The sequence below is a fragment of the Vespa velutina genome, chromosome 21, assembly GCF_912470025.1.
Source record: "Vespa velutina chromosome 21, iVesVel2.1, whole genome shotgun sequence".
NCBI lineage: Eukaryota > Metazoa > Arthropoda > Insecta > Hymenoptera > Vespidae > Vespa > Vespa velutina.
Window position 1 is genome coordinate 2,748,691 of NC_062208.1, and position 25,000 is coordinate 2,773,690.

At 31.9% G+C, this 25,000-nt stretch overlaps 1 protein-coding gene and 2 long non-coding RNA genes across 17 annotated transcripts in view; 1 reads left to right on the top strand and 2 right to left on the bottom strand.

Annotated features, from left to right (window-relative positions):
- Positions 1-25,000, bottom strand: part of LOC124956378 (voltage-dependent L-type calcium channel subunit beta-2) — a 74,056-nt gene that overhangs the window by 11,558 nt on the left and 37,498 nt on the right. For 10 of the 15 annotated variants that reach the window (XM_047512110.1, XM_047512111.1, XM_047512112.1 and 7 more), the window contains one exon: positions 572-688. In XM_047512110.1, coding sequence (XP_047368066.1) covers positions 572-688 — 117 coding nt within the window. Of the gene's footprint in view, positions 1-571; positions 689-2,601; positions 2,683-4,123; positions 4,322-10,666; positions 11,444-12,666; positions 12,944-25,000 lie in introns of those variants that run through there. The other 5 variants (XM_047512123.1, XM_047512122.1, XM_047512120.1 and 2 more) reach the window with 4 other exon arrangements.
- On the bottom strand, positions 4,742-8,495 carry LOC124956386. The gene is made up of 2 exons (XR_007103233.1): positions 6,573-8,495; positions 4,742-4,816 (listed from the first exon to the last, which is right to left on the bottom strand). It is a non-coding gene; the product is annotated as an uncharacterized LOC124956386 (long non-coding RNA).
- LOC124956388 overlaps positions 23,540-25,000 on the top strand; it is a 3,719-nt gene continuing 2,258 nt past the window's right edge. The window contains exons 1-2 of the long non-coding RNA XR_007103236.1: positions 23,540-23,891; positions 24,842-25,000. The exon at positions 24,842-25,000 is cut by the window's right edge and continues 386 nt beyond it. This is a non-coding gene — a long non-coding RNA (uncharacterized LOC124956388). The remainder of the gene's footprint in view (positions 23,892-24,841) is intronic.

A 25,000-nucleotide genomic window follows, 5' to 3' on the forward strand; every position in this document is an offset into this window, starting at 1 on the left:
CCCCTCTCCAACGTTGCTCCTCTTATTTCCTTTCTCTCGACATCGACGATGATCCTTTCCGATTTTATACTCTTTTGTCTTCAAGAAAAAAAAAAAAGAAAAAAATAGAAAAAAAAAAGAAATAGAAAAGAAAAGAGAAAGAGAAAAAGGAAGAAAGAAAAGAAACATTTTCACGATTATTTCGACATCCCCTCTCTCAATGTGTTATTACGAAATAGCTTTTAATGATTATCGTTATGAGAAGGGACCGAGAATGAAGGAGAGAAAAAAATAGGAGAGAAATTATTTCATTCGTTCGTTTGTTTGTCTCCCTCTTTTTTATGGGGGTAAGATAACCTCAGCAATGTCGATGTAGGATATTTGAACAAAGACGATCGATATTTTCTTTCTCTCTTTCTTTCTCCCTTTTTATTTTACATTATCACGATAGAAAGAGAGAAAGAGAGAGAGAGAGAGATAAAGAGACGTATGATGCAACTTGAGAGAGAGAGAGAGAGAGAGAGAGAGAGAGAGAGAGAGAGAAAAGAATATGAAGCAAACTAAAACATATTATAAAGAACAAATAACTCACCTTGGCTTTTTCAAGTTGATTAAGGGCCTGCCTCTCTTTCTCACGTCGTAAGTTCTCCTTCTCCTCGTCCAGCGAGAGATCCGAGCTCGGCTGTGAGTAGTTCGAGTCCGCCGAGCCCTTTAAATCAACAGATAATTGTTTTGTATTATTTTTATTTTGTTTTGATCTTCTCTTCATTTTATTTGTTTTTATCTTTTCCTTTTCTCTCTCTCTCTCTCTCTCTCTCTCTCTCTCGTGATTTTTGTACAATATCACACATCTTATGCTGACGTGACGATATGAAACAACATTGGCGTTAGGTTGCGATTGTGTCGTCGAAAAGAAAAAAGAAAAAAAAAAGAATGCTCACGAAGCAAGGGTGCTTTGGACGAGATGAAAAAAAGAAGCTTCGTCGAAGCATTTCGAAAGCTTCAAAAAAAAATTTCTCAAGGTTACGCTTCAAACAACTAAGTATCATTGAGCGTTAGAGAAGAAAAGAAAAAGAAGAGAAAGAGAGAAAGAGAGAGAGAGAGAGAGAGAGAGGAAAAAATAAATAATATCATCGATCATCGATTTTAGATTCAAGATCAATACGAAATTGCGATCTTCATGATCGATTTACGAAGAAAAAAAATCAATGAATATTTATGTTAAGAGATAATAAATGATAAATAAATTGTAATAATCATTATCATTAACGATATCGTATTTTATTATATTCGAAGAAATTCAACGATGATCTATTTTTCCTATAAGAAAAATACACAAACACGAAGTTGAACTTGGAGAAATTATAGAGAGCAAAAAAAAAAAAAAAAAAAAAAAAAGGAAAGAAAAAAGAAGAAAAGGAAGGAAAAAAGAAAAAAGATAAAAAAGATATACGAATGTTATACAGTATCAGATAGAAAAAGAAAAAGAGACTTTTCTCAACAGGGTATAATATATACGATATCTCGGTAGGCACTATATCATGATTTACAAGACGCATACATCTAATAATCTGTCATCATTATTTATTGGGTTACTTTGGATATTTTACGGGCACGTTTGGAGCATTATAAAGAAACATTTTTAAAATTTGACTTTATGATACCTTTTTAATTAGCGATTAATTAGAGTCCCCTGTTGTTTTTGTCTCTTCTAATTTCTCCATTTTTTTGTTGTTGTTGGTTTTTCTTATTTTTTTCTTTCTCCTTTTTTTTTTTTTTTTTTTTCTTTTTACGAACCTAAGACACGATTTACGACGTCTCATTGTGCGATTTATAGGATTTATATGCATCCGTCCAATACGTCACGTTTATTTTTTCAACGAATTATACGTACGATATATATTAACAAATATATTGTAAACTAGAAGGTTAATTTTGAAAATTTACATGATTTCAAACTTAATTAATGATGAATTAAATTCGAGTTTCTTTTTTTTTCTCTCATGACACATGATAAAATATGATTTACATTGTCGTATTGATTTACAACATACACGAGTATCTGTCATTTATTATTCTTTCGACATTTTACAAATACGTATGTATGACATGAAAACATTCTAGAATTAATACGATATATATTAATTAAAAATTAATCTTTAAAAACGTGTTATAATGTATCAAAAAGAAGAGTTTCATTGCCAATGGAATATATTCAATGAAATCCTTATTAAAATTTTCATACAATCTTACCTTAAAGATATTACAAATTGTCGTATGATTACGTTCTTTCTATTACTTTTACATTATTATCTAATCGAAATCATTTTATCATCGATCGTTAAGTATATAGAAAAGCATGTCTGTAGAATTTCAAGGTCATTAACAATTCATTAGCCTACTCACCTTAATATATTTTTATTTGTTCTTATTGAAAAGCGAAAGATAAAGTAAAAAAGAAAGAGAGAGAGAGAGAGCGAGACAGAGAGAGGGAGAGAGAGAGAGAGAGAGAGAGAGAGATAAAGAGAATTATTAGAAAGAGATAAAGAGATATATATATATATAGAGAGAGAGAGAGAGAGAAAGAAAAGTATGAAAAGAATAGTCTTCGTCTTTCCTCACCTCGACGAGACGAGACGAAGGAGCTTTCCATAGAACGAATTTACTCGGTCGGGGGGTCGTAGCCATGCCAACGGCCTTTGCTTACCCCTCGCATACCCACCCTTTCACCCCCCCTCTCCTTTCCATCGCGTATAACTAGTCTCTGTATTTCTCATGTATATGTGTCTCCTTCTTCATGCTTTCGACGGACCACACCATAGTCTAGGATCACACTACTATTACTATCCATCAAGACCTTCTTCTCGCAATCAGAATAGAACGTAAGCAATTTCTGCATTCGCATGCGTCGAAATTCGAAGGAGATACTTGAATGGAAATAACTCGAGTATTTTATTCAATCTATGTATATATTATTTTACATACACACACACACACACACACACACATATATATATATATATATGTGCGTATGTATGAAATATATATGTATTTTTGATGAGGGAAAGAGAGCTAGAACTTTTTTAGCATGTATATTCTTTAGCCAATTTAAACATAAGCCAATGGAGTCGTTTCCAATGGATATCAAATTTACTTTTATGTCGTCTACGTAATCAGAATTATTTTTAACAAATTAAAATAGAAATTTATTACGAATGAAAAAGACTTTCTATTTTGAGAATCGCAGAAAATTTGTAAATATTAGTGATAGAACATAAGACGTCTTGTAGGATTTAAAAATGGAGAGGAATACCTAACAATGCCGATGTTTCAATAATTGTATTAGAAGATTACGTACAAGCTTTAAATATAACTATCGACCTTTTCGATCATTTATTTATGTCAATAGAGAAATTGTACAATGACTTTCAAGGAGATTTCTCTCTCTTTCTCCTTCTCTCTCTCTCTCTCTCTCTTTCTCTCTCTCTTTCTCTCTCTCACTCTCTTTTTCTCTCTCTCTCTCTCTCGTTCTCTCCGTATCTTTTATGCAGTAAAGAAATTCTTTGAAAACTCTTAGTTTGAGGGTTATTATCTCAAGGACAAAAAAGATATATATCTTACAATGTCGACAAAGTGCATATAATTTGTCGCACGGTTTAACGCTTGGTAAAGCAAACAGCAATGGCTCCGTATGATAAAGAAAAAGCGATAAGGATATAAAGGATTTCGAGTTTGCGTTGCCTTTTTTAATATGCTCCGTCGATTTTACTTTACGCAAGATTTAGCTAATGTCTAACTATATAATGAAGATGATTATCGATCGATTATGTTCTATTTAAAGAAACTATAGAATTATTCTTGTTGTCATTGTCGTTGCTATCGTTGTTGTTGTTGTTGTTGTTATGTTATCGTTGTTGTTATTATTATAACCATTATTATTATTGCTGTTTGAGCTGTGCGTGGACGAGCACGTGCGCGTTTATTCTTTTGTTACTTTCTTTCATTTTTCTTCTTTTTTTTTCTCTGTTTTATTTTTGGTTATTTTTTTTCTTCTTATTTCTTCTTTTTATCCTCTTATTATTATTATTATTATTATTATTATATGAATAAAATACGATTTAATGGATAAACATGTCTAATATACCTGAGTGAACAGCTTGTTGTAGCCTGAATTGTGCTGATTGTATCCGATCATCGCCAATGTAATCGACGAGGCTTCGATATTTTTTCTCTCGTCGTCACTGGTTCGTTCGTAGAAGAAGAAAGAAAACGAAGAAACAAAAAAAAGAAAAAAAAAAAAACAAAAAGAAAGAAAACGAAGGAGGTAGGAAAAAGGATAGAAGGAAAAAAAGGAAAGAAAAAGTGAAAAGAAAGGAAGAAAGAAAGAAAGAAAGAAAGAAAGAAGGAAAGAAAGAAAAGAAAGAAAGAAAAAGAAAAAGCGAAACAAAAATGCAACGACAAAAAAAGCTCAAATTCTACGCATGCTACCGCATTGCGTTTCTTTTTTTGTTTTTTCTTTCTTATCTTTTTTTTTTTGTTTTGTTTATTTCTCGCTCGTTGCAATTTACAAGGACGAATTTCTCTCTACGATTTCGATCTTTCTTCTGCGAACCTCCCCCTTTTTTTTTTTTAACGATGCTACGCCATTACGACGAGAATTTTGCGCTGATGAATAAATATTTTATTTGTTTCTCCTATCCCTTTAGACACTTTGCTCCTTCGACTTTTTCCGTTTTCTTTTGCAAGCCATCCAAAATGACACTTGGATTGTTAATTCAAAAGATTTTCCTTAATTCGATAATTCATTTTTTTCGTTAACATTATTTTTATTTAATCCCTGTCGCGTGAAATTTTATTACGCATTAATTATTTAATTTAACATTAATATAGATTATCGTTCGTTCGTTCGTCCTTTATTTTCTTTTTTTTTCTTTCTTTTTTTTTTTCTTCTTCTTTTTTTCTTCTTTAAAAACGCCAGTGAATCATATTACGAAGATTAATCAAGTTAGAAAAGAAAAAAGAAAAAGAATCTTTTATCATAAGTAATGAAAAACTGTCTCACATGTAGACGATGATCGTAAATGTCATTCTTTCTTTCTTTCCTTTTGTTTTCTCTTTTTCTTTTTTTTTTTTTTCTTTTCTTTTCTTTTCTTTTTTTTTTTTGTTTCTTTACTATCACGTCTACCCCCTCAAATGAAGCTCAGAGACCAATTTAGATTTATGTCGGCTAGGAGGGTGCCACGCTGGCGCCTGTTTATCTGTGTAACCCCCTTAACATGAAATTCCTATGGATTAAAAGGATGATAAACCAGAGGTCATCATAATTCTATGATATATAAATTATTTTCCCGAGGGGCAGATTATTTTAATTGACGAGAATTTTGTTTATAAAAGAAAATTAAATGAAAGAAAGAAAGGGAAACAAAGAAAAAAGAAAGAGAGAGAGAGAGAGAGAAATATATATATATAGTATATTTACAAATTGTTCAACATTTAGTTCTTTTTTTTTTTTTCTTTAAGGTTTCCTCGATTTAAAAAACGATCCTACTGTCCCACGCAGGCAATTATGTAAAGCGCAAGCTTAGACGGTTCATTAGCAGTACAGGGTCACCAGTACTTCGCTATTATTTTGTTTCTTTTTAATTTATTTCGATAATAAGAAAATAAAAGAAAGAAGGAAAGAAAGAAAGAAAGAAAGAAAGAAAGAAAGAAAGCAAGAAAGAAGGAATGAAAAGAAATAAAAAAAGAAAAGAAACAGAGAAAGATATTACCTATATACCTCTTCTATTATCTAGATTGCATCAACGTTATCTTGAAAATCGAAGTGTCCATGTATGCTCTCTCTCTCTCTGTGTGTGTGTGTGTGTGTGTATATACGAACGAAGGACAACGAATAGAAAAATGAAATTAGAGTAACAGACTCGGGCAAGATTGTCACGCGAATCCCTGATCGCTTGGCCTGGATAATTAATTAATTCTATGGGAAAATGCAAATGTATCTTTTATAAGAATATATACAGTTGTTATTTCGTCTTTTTTAATTTTAATCGATTCGATTCGAGTTTTTATTTCTGATCAAGAGAAAAAAAAAGAAAAGGAGAAAGAGAGAAAAGAAAAGAAAAAAGAAATACAAAAAGAAACAAAAGAATTAATTAATCAGAACGATATGTATAAGTATGTCACTAATAAGATTGAAATTAACTTTGATATCGATCGACTTAAAGTGATCGGCTTAGAGATGTATCATTTAATAATAAAAGAAAAAGAGAGAAAAAAGAAAAAGAAGAAAAAAGGAAAAAGAAGCACTGAGATCACACAAAGGAAAGAAATCTCACTTGGACTGATCTCGGAAGCAGACGTCGAAAGAGCGAAAGGGCGCCTCGAGTAAGAGCTGCATAGACATCCGGAAAGGGGTCAACGACACAGTGCCATCGTACTCTTACTCTCTCTCTCTCTCTCTCTCTCTCTCTCTCTCTCTCTCTCTCTTTCTCTCTTTCTCTTTCTCTCTCTTTTTACGTCAACTTTGGCTAGCACGTTGCCCTTACAACATAGCGGTCAATGATTCACCGGCGTTCTGAAGACTTATTACAAACCTTATCAACAATCTTATTCAAAGACTAAAAGCTTCCTATTGAGAGGAAAAACAAGAAAAAAAAAGAAAAAAAAAAAAAAGAAAAAAAAGGCATGGAAAAGAAAGCAAAAAGAGAAGAAAAAACGACGAAAGGACTGATAAAACTATATGTTTAAAAACTGTTAAACACTTCAGATTCAAATTAAACGAATTGAGTTTTAATTTGGGTATAACGACGTAACAAACGTTAGCAAAAAGAGTCGACGATCAAATTAGTCAACCGATCAGACGGCTGTTTCTCCGCGTACTGAGACTGACTGAGACAAGACACGAGCTCTGAGATCAGTGCCGGCTCGTTGCTACCACCACCAATACAACCACCACCACCAACACCAACATCAACACCAATTCCAACACGAGCAATAGCACCAGCACCAGTACTTGCACCAGTGCTTGCACCAGCACCAGCACCAGTAACAGTAACAGCACCAGCACCAGCTCCACCACCACCAACACCACCACCAGGCAACGTGGATCTCGTTCTTCCTGACGAGGGTCGCTTGATACATCATATACACTGGCTGGGTGTCGTTTGAGGTTCACGATTCTACCGCAAGGCGGCGTACGGTATAGAGGAAGCCGGACGACACCCCCGTAACTATATCGATCCACAACCCCTTCCTTCTCTTCCCCTCTAAACCAACCCCCAAGACACTCCAGGCCACTGCACTCGTAACACCAACGTGCTTTTCTGTCTCTTCTTCTTTACACTTTCTTTCTTTTTCTTCCTTCGTTTTTCTTCTTTATTTTTTTTTTCTTTTCTTCCTTTACTCTTTCGACGGTCTCTCTTACATCGAGTAAGTTTTTTCGTTTTTTTGGTTTCGTTTGCTTTTTCTTTTTTTTTTTTTTTTCTTTTTTTTTATATGTAGAACGATCCACAGATCATTTATTTCTCTCTCTCTCTCTCTCTCTCTCTCTCTCTCTCTCTCTCTCTCTCTCTCTCTCTCTCTTTTTTCGTTTATGGGGTTATCGTTGAAAAGTAATAATAAAAATACTGGGAAGATCGTAAGGATCATTTAAGGCGTGCACGATTAACGCGTAAATTGTTCTTTTAAATCGATCTAGATCATTATTGTAAGGTAACACTTCGAATATAAATAATAAGGATTAGCTGGGACGATTCTTTAGATCGTTTGCTTTTTTGTTCTGTGTCTCCTAAAAAAAAAAAAAAAAAAAAAAAAAAAAGAAAAGTGGCATAGATATCGTAAAGCATTTTTAAATGTTAATAAAGAAGTGACAACGATAAAGAAAAGTAATATATCGATTCTGATAAATTTTAATTAATTAATTTCGTACGATTGACAAATATTGATATTTAAAACGTCTAGATGATGATATGTCAAGAAACGATAAATAAAAAAGTTAGGCGAATAAAGAGAGGATCACGGATAGAACGAACGGGGAACGTCAATTATGAAGTAGGAAAAATCAATAGGACGTAAATAATTTAATGAGACACGAGAACACAACGACGGAAGCCGTATATACATATATATATATATATATATATATATATATATATATATACACATGTACACCCCTATACATAGATATCTATATATGAATATATAGCCCAAAGAGGGTTTACTTTGAAATTATGTTTCAAGAGAGCCTTCTTTTTCTTTTCGTTTTCTATTCTTTTCCATTTTTCTTTTTTTGTTTTTTTTTTTTTTTTTAAGTTATTCTATCTTAAACTTTCGTTCACTTAGGTCAGTTAAATAATCGTGAAAGTATGCACGATACGTCAACAAAGGGTGCAGTCCTCGTGGCCGATCGCCACGTTGTAAGCTTCCTTGAAATATAGGTCGAGTTATGTAGGTCAAACGAGGGTGCGTACGCGTCTACAATCCCACCCCATCTCGAACCCCTCCCCCCGTTTCCACCCTTATTCTAACTCCCCTCTTCCACGCCCACCCTCTATCACCCTCTCTCTCTTTCTCTCTCTCTCTCTCTCTCCCTTTTCTTTTTTCTCTCTTTTCCTCTTTCTTCCTTTCCTTCTGTAGACTTTGGTACAATGAAGAAAAAATAGAAAAGAAAAGTTAATCAACCCTACGATTCTATTATCCCAACGATCGAATCGAATTTTCTTGTCATTCATTCTTTATCTTACGATTTTTACAATTCCAAATAAATTTTCTTCTCTCTTTTATTGTTTGTTTGTTTGTTTCTCTTTATTTTTCGTTAACAATTCCAATTGAATGTCTCAAAGCGTAAAATATTATTATCATTTTTCTTTTCTCTTCCTTTTCCTTCATATTTCCGAGGAATAAACAAATGTCAAAATCATAATTTTGCTTTATCATTATTATTATTATTATTATTTTTGTTTTTTTTTTCTTATTTATAATAAAAATATATAGTTTCTCTCGTACGTTTTAATTTCCGCACGGATGAAAAATTTATATTTTACGTATTTTATTTATTAAAGTGATTGATGAAAATAAATGCTAATAGTTTCTTTATTTCTATTTCTTTTTTCTTCTTTTTTCTTTTTTTTAATTTTCTTTTTTTTTTCTTCTTCTTTTCTCAAAACATTAAATACGATTTCAGAGATTGATTTGTAAAATGTTTTAATATATACGGACATGTTCTAAGGGCATGAAATATTTTGTTCTTTTTGCACTTTTGTATATATTATCACGTATCAAATAACATTTGGTGCGTTCTTTCGGTATTTTCCACACGGTCGATCACACGTGTGTACCGGATGAACAAAAATAAATTTGAAGTGCATCGTTTCCCCGTTCATCTTAAAACGGCGCATGCTCTCGTTCATATGTTGGCTCGTGCCGATCGAATTCTTCGTGACATCCTTTTGTAACGTATGTGTCATTGTTTAATCGATAATCGATATAGAGAAAGAGAGAGAGAGAGAGAGAATAATTTAGTTGGAAAGAAGTGAAAAGTTAATAATAAAAAAAAAATTAATAATAAATTTAATAACGTATATATCGTAGAATAATTTTTATTTTTTCTACCTCACTGTCACCACGCATCGTTGATTTTAATAATCTTGGAAGCTCGCGAAACAATTTGTTAGAAAACTTGGCTTCGACGAATATCTACCCGAAGGACAGGACAAACCTATTTTTGTACTAATTTACTATTAATGAATTTCAAGATGGCAAGTAGTAAGTACCTTCAATTAAAATTATTTTCGTGAAAATCTTTATTATTAATTTCCTTTCTAGAGCTTTCAAAGTTCACACACACATACACACACACACACACACATATATATATATATATATATATATGTATATAGTTGAATAGATTAAAATTTATGTTGTCACGTTCTATATTTAATTTTGTGTAGGAAAATTTTCTCACTGGTCCAATAAATATTATAAGTAGAACTAACTTGAAAAAACAAGCCTCTATAATGTAAATTTTGAAATTATAATAGTATTATCAATGTATATTTATTTTTTTATTTATTTTATTTCATTTTATTTCATTTAATCGTCATGTCGAAAATCAAAAGATTTTCGTAATCTTTAATAACTCTGAATTATGGTTAGTATAATTATACTAATATATGATGTTATTATTATGCTAAAACATAATTTATACATTTAGTATGGTATAAATTATGTTATAATTATATTTAATTATGGTTAATTATATTAATTATACTATAACGCTGTATTAAGTAATAAAAACAAGTTTTTATTATGCGACGAAGAAAAATATTTTAAATTGAAAGAGAGAGAGAGAAGAATGAGAAAGAGAAAGAGACAGAGACAGAGACAGAGACAGAGAGAGAGAGAGAGAGAGAGAGAGAGAGAGAGAGATTTATATTATGATGTACACATTAAATTACATAATTATACTGTACCAAGTATAAGTATAAAAGTATAAAAAAGAAAAAGGAAAAAAGAAATTGATTAATACAAAATGATAAGTAAATAATTGACAGATAAATGGATAAATAGATTGATGAGATATATATTGAGATATATATATATATATATATATATATATATATATATATATATATTGAAAAATTTGATTGTTATTGAATTATTGAAAATAAGGGTTAATTGTGACGTTTACCTTTCTTCTCCCAAAAGCTTTGTAATGTTCTCGTCTCATCGGTTTTCGCAGATGCGCCATTTCCCAGTTGTAGCTTCGTTGAAAAGCAAAGCTCGCGTGTTTTAAGCACGATGAATGAAAGGAAATAGAGATCTCGTGGATGAGTAAAAAAGACGGATGAGAAAATGTGAAATGCTCGGATACAATGTGTCAGATGGTGATACGAGAACTCGAGGATATACTGAAGTGGACTCGATAATGCTGCTAGAATGCTGCCGTAGAGCTTTCGAATTTGTGGGCCTAAACGAATGAGCTTTCGTCAGCTTCGCGAGTCCATCGACTTCCGGCACGAGCTTGCATAGTGAGTTCTACCTCTCGGCCGCATTTAGCGTTTCTTCTTCTTCTTCTTCTTCCTCTTTTTCTTTTTTTTTTTTATTTTTTTTTCTTTTTATTATCTCCTTTCACTTTTCTATCAAGTTCACTGTCCTATATCGCACACCACACAGTTATTCTTAAACATTCAGAACGATATTTCACTTTTTTAACCGACTTATTTAACTTCAAGTTTCGTAAAATTAATTGTTTCCTTAAATATATCTTTTCGAACGCTTTTTACTTCAGTTTATCGAAAAGTGAAACAAAGGAATGAGAAGAAATGAAAAATATTTCGCTCTCTTCTTCTCTTCTTTCTTTTTTTATCTTTCTTTCATGTAAAAAACATCGAAATCTTTCGAAATCCACTAAGTGCACGTAAAATACAATATATTTCCCTTTTTTATTTTTTTCGTTATGGAAATATCGAAACGTTTTATGAGACTTTTCTCTGTCAGAAACAAAATTTCCTCTCCCCTAGATATATAGAAAATACCATTGATAATATTTTACAAATCCTTTCTCTGGGTTAGAAAAAGGAAAAAAGAAAAAAAAAGAAAATTTCTCTCTTTTCAGGTATAAAGAAAATAGTGGAACAATACTGAGATACTTAATATGAATATATGATCAGAAGAGCGATCCTAATCACAGAGAGTGATTTTCCAGAAAAAGAAAAGAAAAAAAAAAAAGGAAAAAGAAAAGAAAAAGAAAAAAGAAAAAAGAAAGAAAAGGTAGGAGCAAATTAATGAGCTCTTTCGTCCAATCGACCGATCTTTGGATCGATGCCTGAGGATGAGTGTAACAGTTCGTGACGTCTTTAACGAGAGAGTATATCCAACTTGTTAATCTTTAGCCCTGGCCTTGAGCCGACGACGAATTCCAATTTTTTTTTTTTTTTTTTTTTCTTTTTTTTTTCTTTTTTTTCTTTTTTTTTTTTACGTACTTCTTATAGTAAAATAAAAATGAACGAACACTTACGCTACACAGTTGTGAAAGAAATATTTCATATAAATACGAGAGCGTATAAAGTAAAATACACGAGACGATTAAAAATAGAATTTTATGACTAAACTCTTAGGATTTCACGTAAATGAAATTCCAAATGATATTTAAACATGAATTTGAAATATTCAAGGTATCGCATAGATCTTTATGTGTGTGATCTTCTTTGTAAAAAAAAGAAAAAAAATTAATATCCATTGGAAATTATCCAATAGAACTCGACGGAGTTTATAAGAATTATACTTCAATGCACTTACATATTTTCGAGTTATTATATAATAGAATTATAAGTATACGACCGTGAGTGTGATATTTGTATGCATTAAATTGAATTACAAAAGAAAAAAAAGAAGAAGATAAAATTCGATGGACGATCATCGATCTCGTTAAAAGTCAGATTTCGAAGGTAAAGAAAATTCAAGAAGAAAATAGAAAATAAAAAGGTAAGGAAGATAGAAAAAAAAGAACAGAAAGCATATGAAAAAGCGTCGATGAACAAGATGAAAATTGTGTCACGTGCTCGTGAAACCTCGTTCTGATAACAACGATAAGAAAGAAAGTAAAAAAGAAAAAAAAAAAAAAAAAGAAAGAAGAAGAAGAAAAAAAGAAATCTAATAATTTTGATTTAGAAACGATTAATATCTCACTCTTTTTTCTTTTTTCTTTTTCTTTTTCTCTTTCCTTTCTTTCTTTCTTTCTTTCTAACTATATCTCACAAACACAAATTCACAGATACACGTTTCAAAGAGTGAAACAGAGAGAGAGAGAGAGAGAGAGAGAGAGAGAGAGAGAGCGAGAGAGAGAGAGAGAGAGAGAGATCGAGAGATCGATCTTTTATTATATTTTGATCTATCTCTCTCAACACGACGAATAACACAAACGGATAAAATCTCGTTGAAGAGAATACGATTAGCGCGTTTCTCGCGAGATACTGTCGAGGCAAGGAGCTTTTGGAACGCACCACGACCTCCTCCGCTATAAATAAAACGTGTCGGCGGCCACAACGAGAATTTTGCCAGCAGCAGCAGCAACAGCAGAAGCAGCAGCAACAGCAGTAGCAGCAGCAGCAGCAACAGCAGTAGTAGTAGCTTCGTATTCGTAAGATTGTAAGTCTTCCTTCGTATCCTTGTCGTGATTCATGAATTATCTCTTATTCGTTATGATCGAGGAAGTTGTAATTAACAAAAAAAAAAAAAAAAAAAAAAAAGAAATAAAACAAAACAAAATGAAAATCAAAAAGAAAAAGAAAAGAAATGAGACGAAAAACAAAAAGAAAGGAAAAGATAAAGAGAACAGAAAAAAGAAAAGTTTCATTTTATGTACATTGATTAATAATAATAATTTCAATCACCTTTTGTTTATATCGAGAATATTATGATGAAATATTTTAATCGTGAGTACTAAGATAAAATATCGTAAAAAAAGAAGAGAGAGAGAGAGAGACAGACAGACAGAAAAAGAGAGAAGAAAAATAATTATCAATTTCGAATAATTTATTTGTTATCTCGCAACGAGAAAAAAAATTATGTAATATTAAATCATAGCTCGAACGAATTAAAATAGAAATTATCGTTGTTAATAATTTGTCTATGTGCGGTGAAACTTTCCAATTTCCCGCCACGATTCACGCGGACTAAACAGATATCTGTTTTATCGATCGTTAATAAATCTCTGTTTTTATCTTTCTTTTCTTTTTTTTCCTTTTTTTTTTAACGATTCGACGTAAAATTTTCAATATAAAAATATTCATTCGTAGATTAACGAAGAATGAGAAGTAGGAATCGTTGAAAAAAAAAAAGAAGAAAAGAAAAAAGAAATTTTTGTTCTAATTACCAACGATCGATGTGATCGATTCTCATGTCGATAAAGTAGAAATCTTCGTCGGTATATCGTGTTGTGACCTTTCAAGGATCATTTGAAAGACACAATCATCGTTCACTTCGAGTTTGTCGAATTTAAAAAAAACAAAAATTAAAGGAAAGAAAAGAGGATGAAGAGAGAAAGAGAGAGAGAGAGAGAAAAAGAGAAAAAAAAACAGAAACGAAAAAGAAAGAAGAAATACATTGGAAAATAAATATTATCGATTTGAATGAAATTTATCGAAATTCGAACAAGGGGACATTTAAACCTGTCTCTATAATATTTACAGAAGAATCCAAGCGTCTCTAGTTCCCCGCACCTGTTTCATTTTTCTCACTGTTGCATCATCGTCCGCGTTCCGGAAATGTAGGCCGCTTTGACAAGCCGCAGGCGGATTTAGAATCCAAAAGAAGAATGGAAGTATGCACGTGTCGAGCTATCATCGACTTTTTTCTTTTTTCTTTTTTTTTCTTCCTTTCCTCTTCCCCTGCCCTCCCGCCCGTTTCCAACACATTCCTCGGAACAGGATTGAATTCAATGAGAGAGAGAGAGAGAGAGAGAATAAAAAAAAAGAGAAGATTAAGGGTATGAAAATATATGGATATTCTCCGTTTAAATTTGCTTTTCGATGAGACGTTTAAAAAAAAAAAGAAAAAGATAAAAAAAGGAAAACGCAAGAGAAGAAAAGAAAAGAAAGAAAAGAGAAAAAAAAGAGAAGAAAGAGAGAGAAGAAAAGACATTCTTTTCTTCTTTCCTTTTGGAAACAGCTTGAAAACGGAAAGTAAAGTAAATGGATTTTTTACTTTAAGAAGACGAAGAAGAGGAAGAAGAGAAAGAGGAAGAAGAAGAAGAAGAAGAACGATCACGAAGAACATGTCTTATGTAAAAGGGCGAAACGACAGATGGTAGACAATTTCCGAAAGCCAAAACTCTATCTCTCTCTTTCTCTCTCTCCCTCTCTTTCTCTCTCTCTCTCTCTCTCTCTCTCTCTCTCTCGATATTTTTCTTCACCTATGAGAAAAAAATTTTTATATTTATTCTAATAATATAAAGCAATTATTTTATTGAAATGATGTTTACAAGTGCGAAAGAATTTAAATGTTCATTTGTGCGATCAATGATATAGATCAAATAATGCTATCAAGTCAAAAAGCCATTTGTGTCTTACGATCTTGTTTACAATATATAATGCTCGAACGATCGAATGGCATGTATTATAATGTCTATATGAGATGACCTTGAACTAACATCGACTATCCATACTACGACATAACGAATAATGAAGGCGAATTAGATTCAATCGAACGATTAACAACAGCCACAGCCTTACTATGTTCTCTCGAGGTAGATACTCGATCACCTCGAGACACTGTGTATATATTTATGGTATATAACTCCTAATTGAAAATTCTCTCATTAATATATACATATAAATTAAAAAAAAATATATATATATATATGTATATATATATATATTAAAAAATAATAAAACGAAAAAAGAGATATATAATCCTATTAAAAAATAAATCCATTGAAGAAGCTACTTCATTAGACGATCATGGTCGTATTAAATGAGAGCCTTTTGAATAAGATCTAACCTTCGCTATTCAAATAGTTCATTAAATCAACATAATTAGAAATGTAATACTTGGCTTGAGATATAGAAAAAGGAAAAAAAAAAAAAGAGAGAGAGAAAAAAGAAAAAAAAAAAGAAAAACAGAAGAAAGAAGAAGAGGAAGAAAGAAGAAAAATTTTAAAAATAAATAACGTTAATAGCACATAATTGGACATTGAAATGAATGAATGAACGAATGAATGAATAATTAAATAATTTATTAATTAATACGGAGATAAAAATTTCAATATTAAATTGACGTAAATAACGTAATCGAATATTTTCTAATACCATAATTCTGGTATTATATAAATAAAGTGGACGTAAGTATATAATGATGATCGTTTTTATGAAATCCTAGTTCTTCCTTTATCTATTCGATTTCATAACAAGAGCTTCTGCTTTTGGCATGTTGGACACGGCTAACGACGACACGTGAATACCACGTATGTTGGGAATCGAGCCAATAATTACGATCAGAAGGCCATTGCTCTAAAAACACTGGATGGTACTATTAAACAATATAAACCGTAAGTGGATTAATACGATCGTTCAATTCATTTTTAAAATTCGTATTCTTTATCCTATTTAAACGTAAAAAAAATTATATATATATATATGTATATGAACTCGTAAGTATGAAGTATTTCTAATCTTCCTAAATCCAGAATTTCTAAAAACGATGAACGTCAAAACTTAATCGAAAACATTATAAAATGAATATCTATTTGAGAAAAGAAACGAATATACATTAATAATCTATAATGTAATTTAATTCCCCAATGTGTATAAATAAAAATTAATAAAAGATGAGGCTTGTAGAATAGTATACTTGATAGATATGTGTTAAAAATAAAAGTTTGCTATTAAAAAAAAAAAAAAAAAGAAAAAAAAAATGATAAAAGGAAAGGAAAAAAAAAAAAAGGAAGAAACGAAGAATGTAAAGAAAAATTTGTATATACTTATACGATATAAAAATTCCGTAGTGTAATTTATATACGTAGTAACGTGAGTGAACTTTTCTATCGACGACAAAAAAAAAAAAAAAAAAAAAAAAAACGGAAGAAACGTTAATAAAAAAAAACACACACACACAACAAAAATGAAGAAAAGAAAATAAAAGAAATGGACACATTTACCTTGGATAAGAAAGAACCTTATCCCCCTTATTTATATATTAATAAAGAAAAGAAATGATTCGATTGAAATATTTTCAAATGCAATTATAAAAAAAGTATGATATAAACTAATGATAAAATAATCGTTAGAAAATCAACAGGGAAACGAACTACACTACGATTAGACACGTCGTTTATATGGCGATATAACCATTCATTCCTACGAGAGAACTATAATCGTGGCCTCACGCTTCTGGCCTATGTACGTATGTATGTATGTATGTATGTATGTATGTATGTATGTATATATGTATGTATGTACGAGCAACTGCGCATGCTCGAGCATCGAATATGCACATACATATATAAATACATAAATACATACATTGATAGATAACATACACGCGAGAATCCAGCTTTCTCTTTTTATAGCCCTCTAAGCATCGACCCCACCTCCATCGAAGCTTCGTGTGTATATATATATATATATATATATATATATATATATATATAGCATAGCCGATATTCTATACGTATAAATACATGTATCTGTAAATGTATGTGCATGTGTATGTCTGTGTGTATATGCTACTTTACTAAACATATATTATAACTCACGTATTGCGAGGGCGGTACAAAGTGATTAAAATATTTATTTCTTAAATATATATATATATATATATAGTATATATACTCTTTTCTCTATCTGTTTGTCTCTATATATCTTTCTCTTTCTTTCTCATTTTTATCGTTTGGAGTGGTTTTTCTTTTTCTTCTTTTTTTTTTTTTCTTTCTCATTTCTCGATTTTCGAAACTTTGTTTTTGTCTTTTATCTTTTCTATAAATTATATCGAAAAGATACGTAAGAAAATGGATTTTTAGGATAACGCAAAAGATACGAAAAAGTTTATGCGCAATGGCTGTTTAATGAACATACTTGTGTCCCAGTTTTACCTACACTATCTATATCGGGTTAAGGGCGACGATCGATCTGAACAAGGCAAGATACAGAACTCATACTTACAGATATATACCTATAAATATATTTATACACACATACACACATATCTATTTTGTTTTTTTAACTTTATCCAAACAATTATCTATCATATTTTTTGTCGACGAAATTGATTAATTATTAACCATAAAATCGATACAACATTAATTAATTCTATTCTGTGATTTAATTCGAAATTAAATTTCATTTATTCATTTTTTGTTTTCTTTTTTGTTTTGTTTTCTTTTCAACGCAACATATTACTACCGCTACAACAAGACAAATTTTCACAAAGTGAAAAATGTCAAGCACTCTACTCGTTCGAGTAGGTTAAATAAATACAGAGAGAAAGAGATATGATGCAATGCAATAATATTAAAAGAAAAAAAAAAAAAAAAAGAAACAAAAAAAAGAAGAAAGACGAAGAAGAAGAAATAATTGGAAGAAGTAATATTGAAAATTTATCCTTTCGAATGCAAATGTTAACACACAAAAGATAAGAAGAGATATCTCGGTCTCCCTAAATAATATTGTGACCCGTTGTTCTTAAATACCAATTTCAAGATTTGCTACCTATAATAGATGTCCCCTTTGATTTACCAAACGTAGTAAGATAGCCGTTATTAACGAGCACGTCCGTCAAAGAAATTTCATTCGATTAATCTCACGGGGCACGTAATAAGAGCTCTCTTTTAAAAAGAAATACCAAAGTTATCGTATCGAAGATAAAAACGATTAATTTCATTAATATCGGAGGACGTCCTTAATGCCGATGGAAATATGTCGGAATAATATCATCAATGTTGGTGGCATGAACGTTTTTTCTTTCTTTCTTTCTTTCTTTTTCTTTCTTTTTTTTTTTTTTCTTTTTTATGATTAAAAAATCAACAAACATAAAAAAACGGGAAGAGAGATAGATAGAGATAGAGAGAGAGAGAGAGAGAGAGGGAGAGAGTTTCATTCATCAATATCAACATATATGTATATATGTATGTAAAGAGAAAAGAGAAATGAAAGGATGAATATCATTAATTCGTACGATGACGTTAAGCAAGGCGAAAAAAAATATATTTCCGAATAATAATCTTTAAGAAATAATGATTAAATGAATGAAAAAGGAGAAAGAAAAAAATTAAAAATATTCAAAAGAATATCAGAAAAATAAAATTGTCATTTGAAAAAGATCGATGATCTTGCGAATTAATATTATTATTTCTCTCTCTCTCTCTCTCTCTCTCTCTCTCTCTCTTGTTTAAAATAAATTGAGAAAGGATATCGATCGCGATACCAAACGATAATAATATTCGTAACTTAGACAGACGTATACGTATGTGTAAATACACACACACATATATATATGTATATATGTATAGATACATAAAGATACATAAATACGTGAATACATAGAGAACATGAATTTGCGTCTGGGTTGCGACGAACGTGTTTGTCCGGTTATCATTATGCGCAACCTAATTACCTCTCAATGATTTCATGGAACGCCGCCGTCCCGAAGCCCAATTGAAGAGATGTCCCCGCACGATTGCCGATTCACCGACGAATTAAACGTCCGCGCGTTGTCCGCTCGTCGAAACATTTACATACTTAATGCCAAGGACACCGTCGTGAATTATGTTCTGCGAAATGTGGGCAACGCCCACGGAGGATATATACAACTGACATATTTTTCTCGTTAATTCTCTCCTCTGCAACATTTTTCATTCTTCTTTTTATTTTTTATTTTTTTTTCTTTTTTTTTTTTTTTCCTTTTTTTTTCTGGTTCTCAAAAAATTACTCCGAAAAATTCTACTCTCCTTTTGAGAAGATAACGATTTATCTCTTTGTTTATACTTTTTGTTCCAAAAGGTTTCGTTCGTAAAGTGGAAATTATCTCATACGTTTGTGGGAACTCGGCGGGACAGAAAATCGATAGTATTGTAAATATATATATATATATATATATATATGTATATATAAATAAGTATGATCGAGACTGATACTCAACATACGAGTATGTTGATTAAATGAATAAATATATCGGCACATTGGATAAGTATTACAAATGGAATATTACTCCAATGAAAGATGAACTGTCAATTGAAAAATTATCTAACGATGATTATAATAACGATGATTGAAAATGAAAATGCACGTTAGTACAAATGAAAAATTTAAACGATCTTATTCTTTGGACAATTAATAACAATTATTAACACGATATATTATGATTAATAACATCAATAATAAAATTGATGAGAGAGATGTAATGAAGAAAAAAAAAAAAGAAAAAAAAAAGTTCAAAAAAAGTAAAAGAAGAGAAAAAGAAAAAAACAAACAAAGAAATAATGATTGAAGAGAAAATCAATGTAAAATGAGAATGCATGTATATTGAAATTGCAGAGGTCACAGATCGATCAAAATATGGCTAACGATTAATCGGTCATCGAACGTGAAAGTAGCTATTAAATATACGTCATAGTTCATCTAGCTTCCTAGTCAATGTTATATATCGTTTACTAAGGAAAAACTCGTCCTGATAGATAATAATAAAGGTGTCGTGTCGCAACGCATAGCCTGTCGCCTCGATAGGACTCGATTTAATCTTTTTATCTACGAGACATAATACATAACGAGATCCTTTACTTTGATGGAAATATAAAAGGAAGGCCTACATCTATTAATAGTAGGAAGAAAGAAAAAAACAGGAAAAAATAAAAAAGAAAAAAACAAGGGAGAAAAAAAAAAAAAGAAGAAAAGAAAAAAAAAAGTCAGCTCGACGTAATTTCCACGTTGATATGTCAAACGTTCGAAATCATGGTTTTATTATAATTATCCGAATTCTATTATCGTCCAATAGCGTAGGATCTTAAAAGGCTTATTTTTAAACAATTTTCTTTTTCTCTCAATATATCGATCGATATTTTTATAAGCATTGAGATAAGGACAAAAACAAAAAAAAGAAAAAAAAAAAAAAAGAAAAGAGAATAAGAAGTAAAGAACGGGGAAAGAAGAATTTTGGTTTAAAAAGAATTTTTTCTTTTTTTTTTCTTTCTCTCTTTTTTTTTTTTTTTTTTTTTTAATGTTATTTATAAGAAATCGTAGGAGTAACTTGGACGAACCATAAGCAAGAACCAGTTGTCCGTTTCCTCTTAACACAAATCAGTCTCAAATCTCTCTCTCTCCTTCTTTCTGAATAATGCAATTAAGTGAAACTACTTAAAACAAGATAGAGAGAGAGAGAGAGAGAGAGAGAGAGAAATAGAGACAAATGAAGTTTTATCTGTGAAAAAAATCGTTTCTCCAAGAGACTGGCTCCATTTCCGAGGGTTTCTCGTGAATCCTTTTTCTTGATCCTTAATGCGCAAAAATAAAAAAAAAAGGGTAAAATAAAATAAACGGATAAGAAAGTAAGCAATTGGCAGATGAAGGATAGTGGGAGGAAATGGACGAAAGGGGGAAAAGGAGGAATGAGAGAGAAAGAAAAAGCAACCTATTACTGCTGCTACTACTACTGCTGCTACTACTACTGCTGTTGCTACTACTACTACTACTACTACTACTGTCTGTCTACTACCATGGTATTACTATTTCGCAATAATTACAGGTAAACGTTTTCGCGACAACACCAATACCCACCCATTTGTCTTTGGCATCATTATACCGAACGATTCGATATCTTTCAATTATTTTGCTTTCCACTATTCGACACTTCACCATATTTAATATTCTTCGATAAGAAGAAACCGTTCGTGCCGAACGAGATTTACTTATTTTTTACTTAAATTTACTTATTTATTTTATATCTCCACTGATAATTCCTCATTTTTTATTTAATCGCGTTTGGGAGGGAAGAGAGAGAGAGAGAGAGAGGAAGAGGGAGAGAGGAAAGAAAGAAAGAAAGAATAAAAAAAATGAAGAAGAAGAAGAAGAAGAAGAAGAAGAAAAAAAACGTTCGAATTAACAAACAGGTCCATTAACCAAAAAGGCATCCTGGTTCTTTTTTTTCTTTTTCTTTTTTTTTTTCTTTCTTTCTTTTTTCGACTCGAGGACATCTTTTTATTTCAGTCTTTAATTTCAATCGATTAAGACGGTAGATGTCTGATTATTGGCTCGATAAAAATTAGCCACGAAATCATAACGATCTTATAAGTAACACACACACACACACACACACACACACATATATATATATATATATATTTATGTATATAAAGATTAAAATACACAATTTCACCCTATCTCCTTTCTTTTCTCTCTTTCCCCTCTTTCTTTCTTTCTTTCTTTTTTTCTTCTTTCCTTCTTACTTTCTTTCTCTCTTTTATTTTAAAGGTACCGCTCGCCACACCTCGAAAGATTACCGGTTTTGGATCTCTCTCACTATAACCAGATTTAAGAAAGATCGAAGAAAAACATTATGGTAGGTATATATAGCGGTGGGACAGGGGGAGGGAAAGGGAGGAAAAAGGAGAGAGAAGAGAGAAGAGAGAGAGAGAGAGAGAGAGAGAGAGAGAGAGACAAGATCGAATAGAACGCAAAGCATGAAACTAAAAACAGAGGAAGGCCCACCCACGCGATTAGATATCTCGCTTACTACACGATAAATTCACTTGAAAATATTTCTTTATGTGTGTAGACATGTATGCATGTATATATATTATATGTACGTATTAACATATAACCAGAAAAAAAAAAAAGAGTATGTAACTAATACGAGTATAAGATTTAAGTATTAGTCAAAGCAGGTTTCTTAATAGCTTGTATAGAGAAAGCGTTGAGTTTCGATAAAATAGTATTGCCTCATAGAAATTACCATAGGATTATCCGTTATATAGTCATTTAAAGGACATAAACGAAAAGATTTCATGAAGCATAAGACGTTCGATTATGTTCTCGAAGAAAAAATTTATATATGTAGAACTTATTAAATACATGATTTCAAAATAACATTCGTCGAAATTAATGCGAATATTAAAGAAATATCAATCATAAATATATGTATATGCATGCACATATATATATATATATATATATGTGTGTGTGTGTGTGTGTGTGTATGTATGAATATATGAATTTATTTATTTTTTATTTATTTATTTTTTTTTTTTATTATAAAATACACCCAATTACGTTTAATAAAATTTTAACTATAGAAAATCTAACATTAATTTTCTATCCTGATGGCCTGCGAATTGGATGATGGTATCTCGAAGAAAAAAAAAGAAAGAGAGAGAAAGAGAGAGAGAGAGAGAGAGAAAGAGAGAGTTGAAAAGGTACGTCGAGCCCAGTCATCTTCACGATGTTGACCTTGATCTTGAGCGAGCTAGCGCGAGTAGTTGTTGGTAAGGGCAACACGAAAAGAGTTTCGTACGTTCACCATAGAATCATTCCCTTCTTTTCTCTATAATTCTTTTACGATAAATATGATACGAACGAATTTAGATACGAACGTCGATTAGAATATAAATAAATTACGAACAATATTTCGTTCTAATTAAAACAACTAAATAAATAAATACATATACATATATATATATATATGTATATAATAGAAAGAGTGATATTAATCATGGAAACATTAGTTCGTTCGTTCTCTCTCTTTCTCTCTCTCTCTCTCTCTCTCTCTCTCTCTCTCTCTCTCTCTCTCTCTCTTTCTTTCTAGCACCCTTTGCCTCCCAACCCCCCCCACAGTTTCTAACAGCAGACATTCCAAAGAAGCAAAAATACTTAAAGGCACCGAACGAGTTTGGAGGCCAGGCCTAAGGTTAACTTAGCCACAGAAAGACAGGGGAGATGGCCGTGGGGCCTTTTTGGTGGTGTTGCGGGGGCCTCTGGGCGTCGGTAGTAACGTAGCTAGTCTTTCGATGATGGCGTTGGTGATCCCCTGGTACGGGTGATGGTAGTAGTGCGGTTGGAAGCAGTGTACTGGGAGGACGGGCGGGCGGGCGATCAGGAGGACGGGGGCGGGGGTTAGTGGGGAGGGGTGGAGGCCCACGATGTAGCAGCAGACATATAGAGTTTTCGTTCTGTTCGCGGTGCGGTATAATGGCAACGTGTTTTCGTCTAATGTACTTTTTGTGATGTCCTTGATGGAGGAGTCTGCGAATGCAGAACAGGCAGGGCTGGCCCCACCGGGCTGGCCAATGTATGCTAGAGGGAGATGGAAAAAAAGACATACACAGAGAAAGAGAGAGAGAGAGAGAGAGAGAGAGAAGGATGAAAAGTGGTGGGGAGAACGACTAAGAAGTCTCAGCACCTCAACCCACCTCAACTTTAGGCCTAGTCAAGGTCAGTGCGGCAGGTCCCACCTTCTCCTCCCCCTCTTTTTTTCTTTTTTTCTTCCTTCTTCTTCTTCTTCTTCTTCTTTCTCTTTTATCCTTTCCTCTCTTCTCCTCTCCTCTTCTCTCTTTTCTTTCTCTTCTTTCTCTTCTTTTCTTTGCCGCATCACCCAACGTTCCTTGACTGCACTTATCGCGTCATACCCTACTCAGACCATACCCACTTTTTTTAACTTTCTATCTCTCCCTCTCCTCTCTCTCCTCTCTCTCTCCGCTCTCGCTCTCTCTCGAAATCCTAATTATTCAAGATACCTCACCGATTAGTCTAACAAAGAAATGATTCCAACTCTCTAATCTATTTTATATATTTTATATATATATATATATATATATATATATATTAATTTTGTTAAGTTTTTGGATTTATGAAATATTTACGAAAATGCACCTTTTATGTTAATATTTAGAATATAAAGGCATGGTGCAAGTAAATACATATGTACATACATATATCTTATTCGTTTAGTTAAAAGTCTAGTAGTTATATGTACTATGATTTACATGAAATATATATGAAAGAAACAGAAGCGGTCGACGTTGATGAATGAACCTGATGAATCAGGCATCCTCCTTGAGTATTCTCGAAAGACCTTTCCTTACGATCAAGAGTGTCAAGATAAATAGGCCCTTTTTTCATTCGTCTTGATATCCAAAGAAGAGCCTACCATACATATAGTACCATACAATATATTTATAATATATATGTATATACATGTATGGTCTAGATTACTATATTCTCTCTCTCTCTTTCTCTCTCCCTTTCTCTCTCTCTCTCTCTCTCTCTCTCTCTCTCTCTCTTGACTCTAGTCGATATCTTTCATTAAAAAAGAAGAAGACCGTATCGTATACCATACTTTGAGAAAAAGTTTGTAAGTACGTACATATGTATATCTTTTATAGTTAAAGAAAGGATAAAGAAGAGGGGGAAGGACCAAGAAATAGTGGTCACTCGTCCCACAAGATCGAGCTTGATCCTTCGAGAGTAAGTCCGAGTTTGCAGCAAGGATACATCTCGGAATGTTCGGCGATAATGATCTACGTTCGAGAGAAGAGGGTATT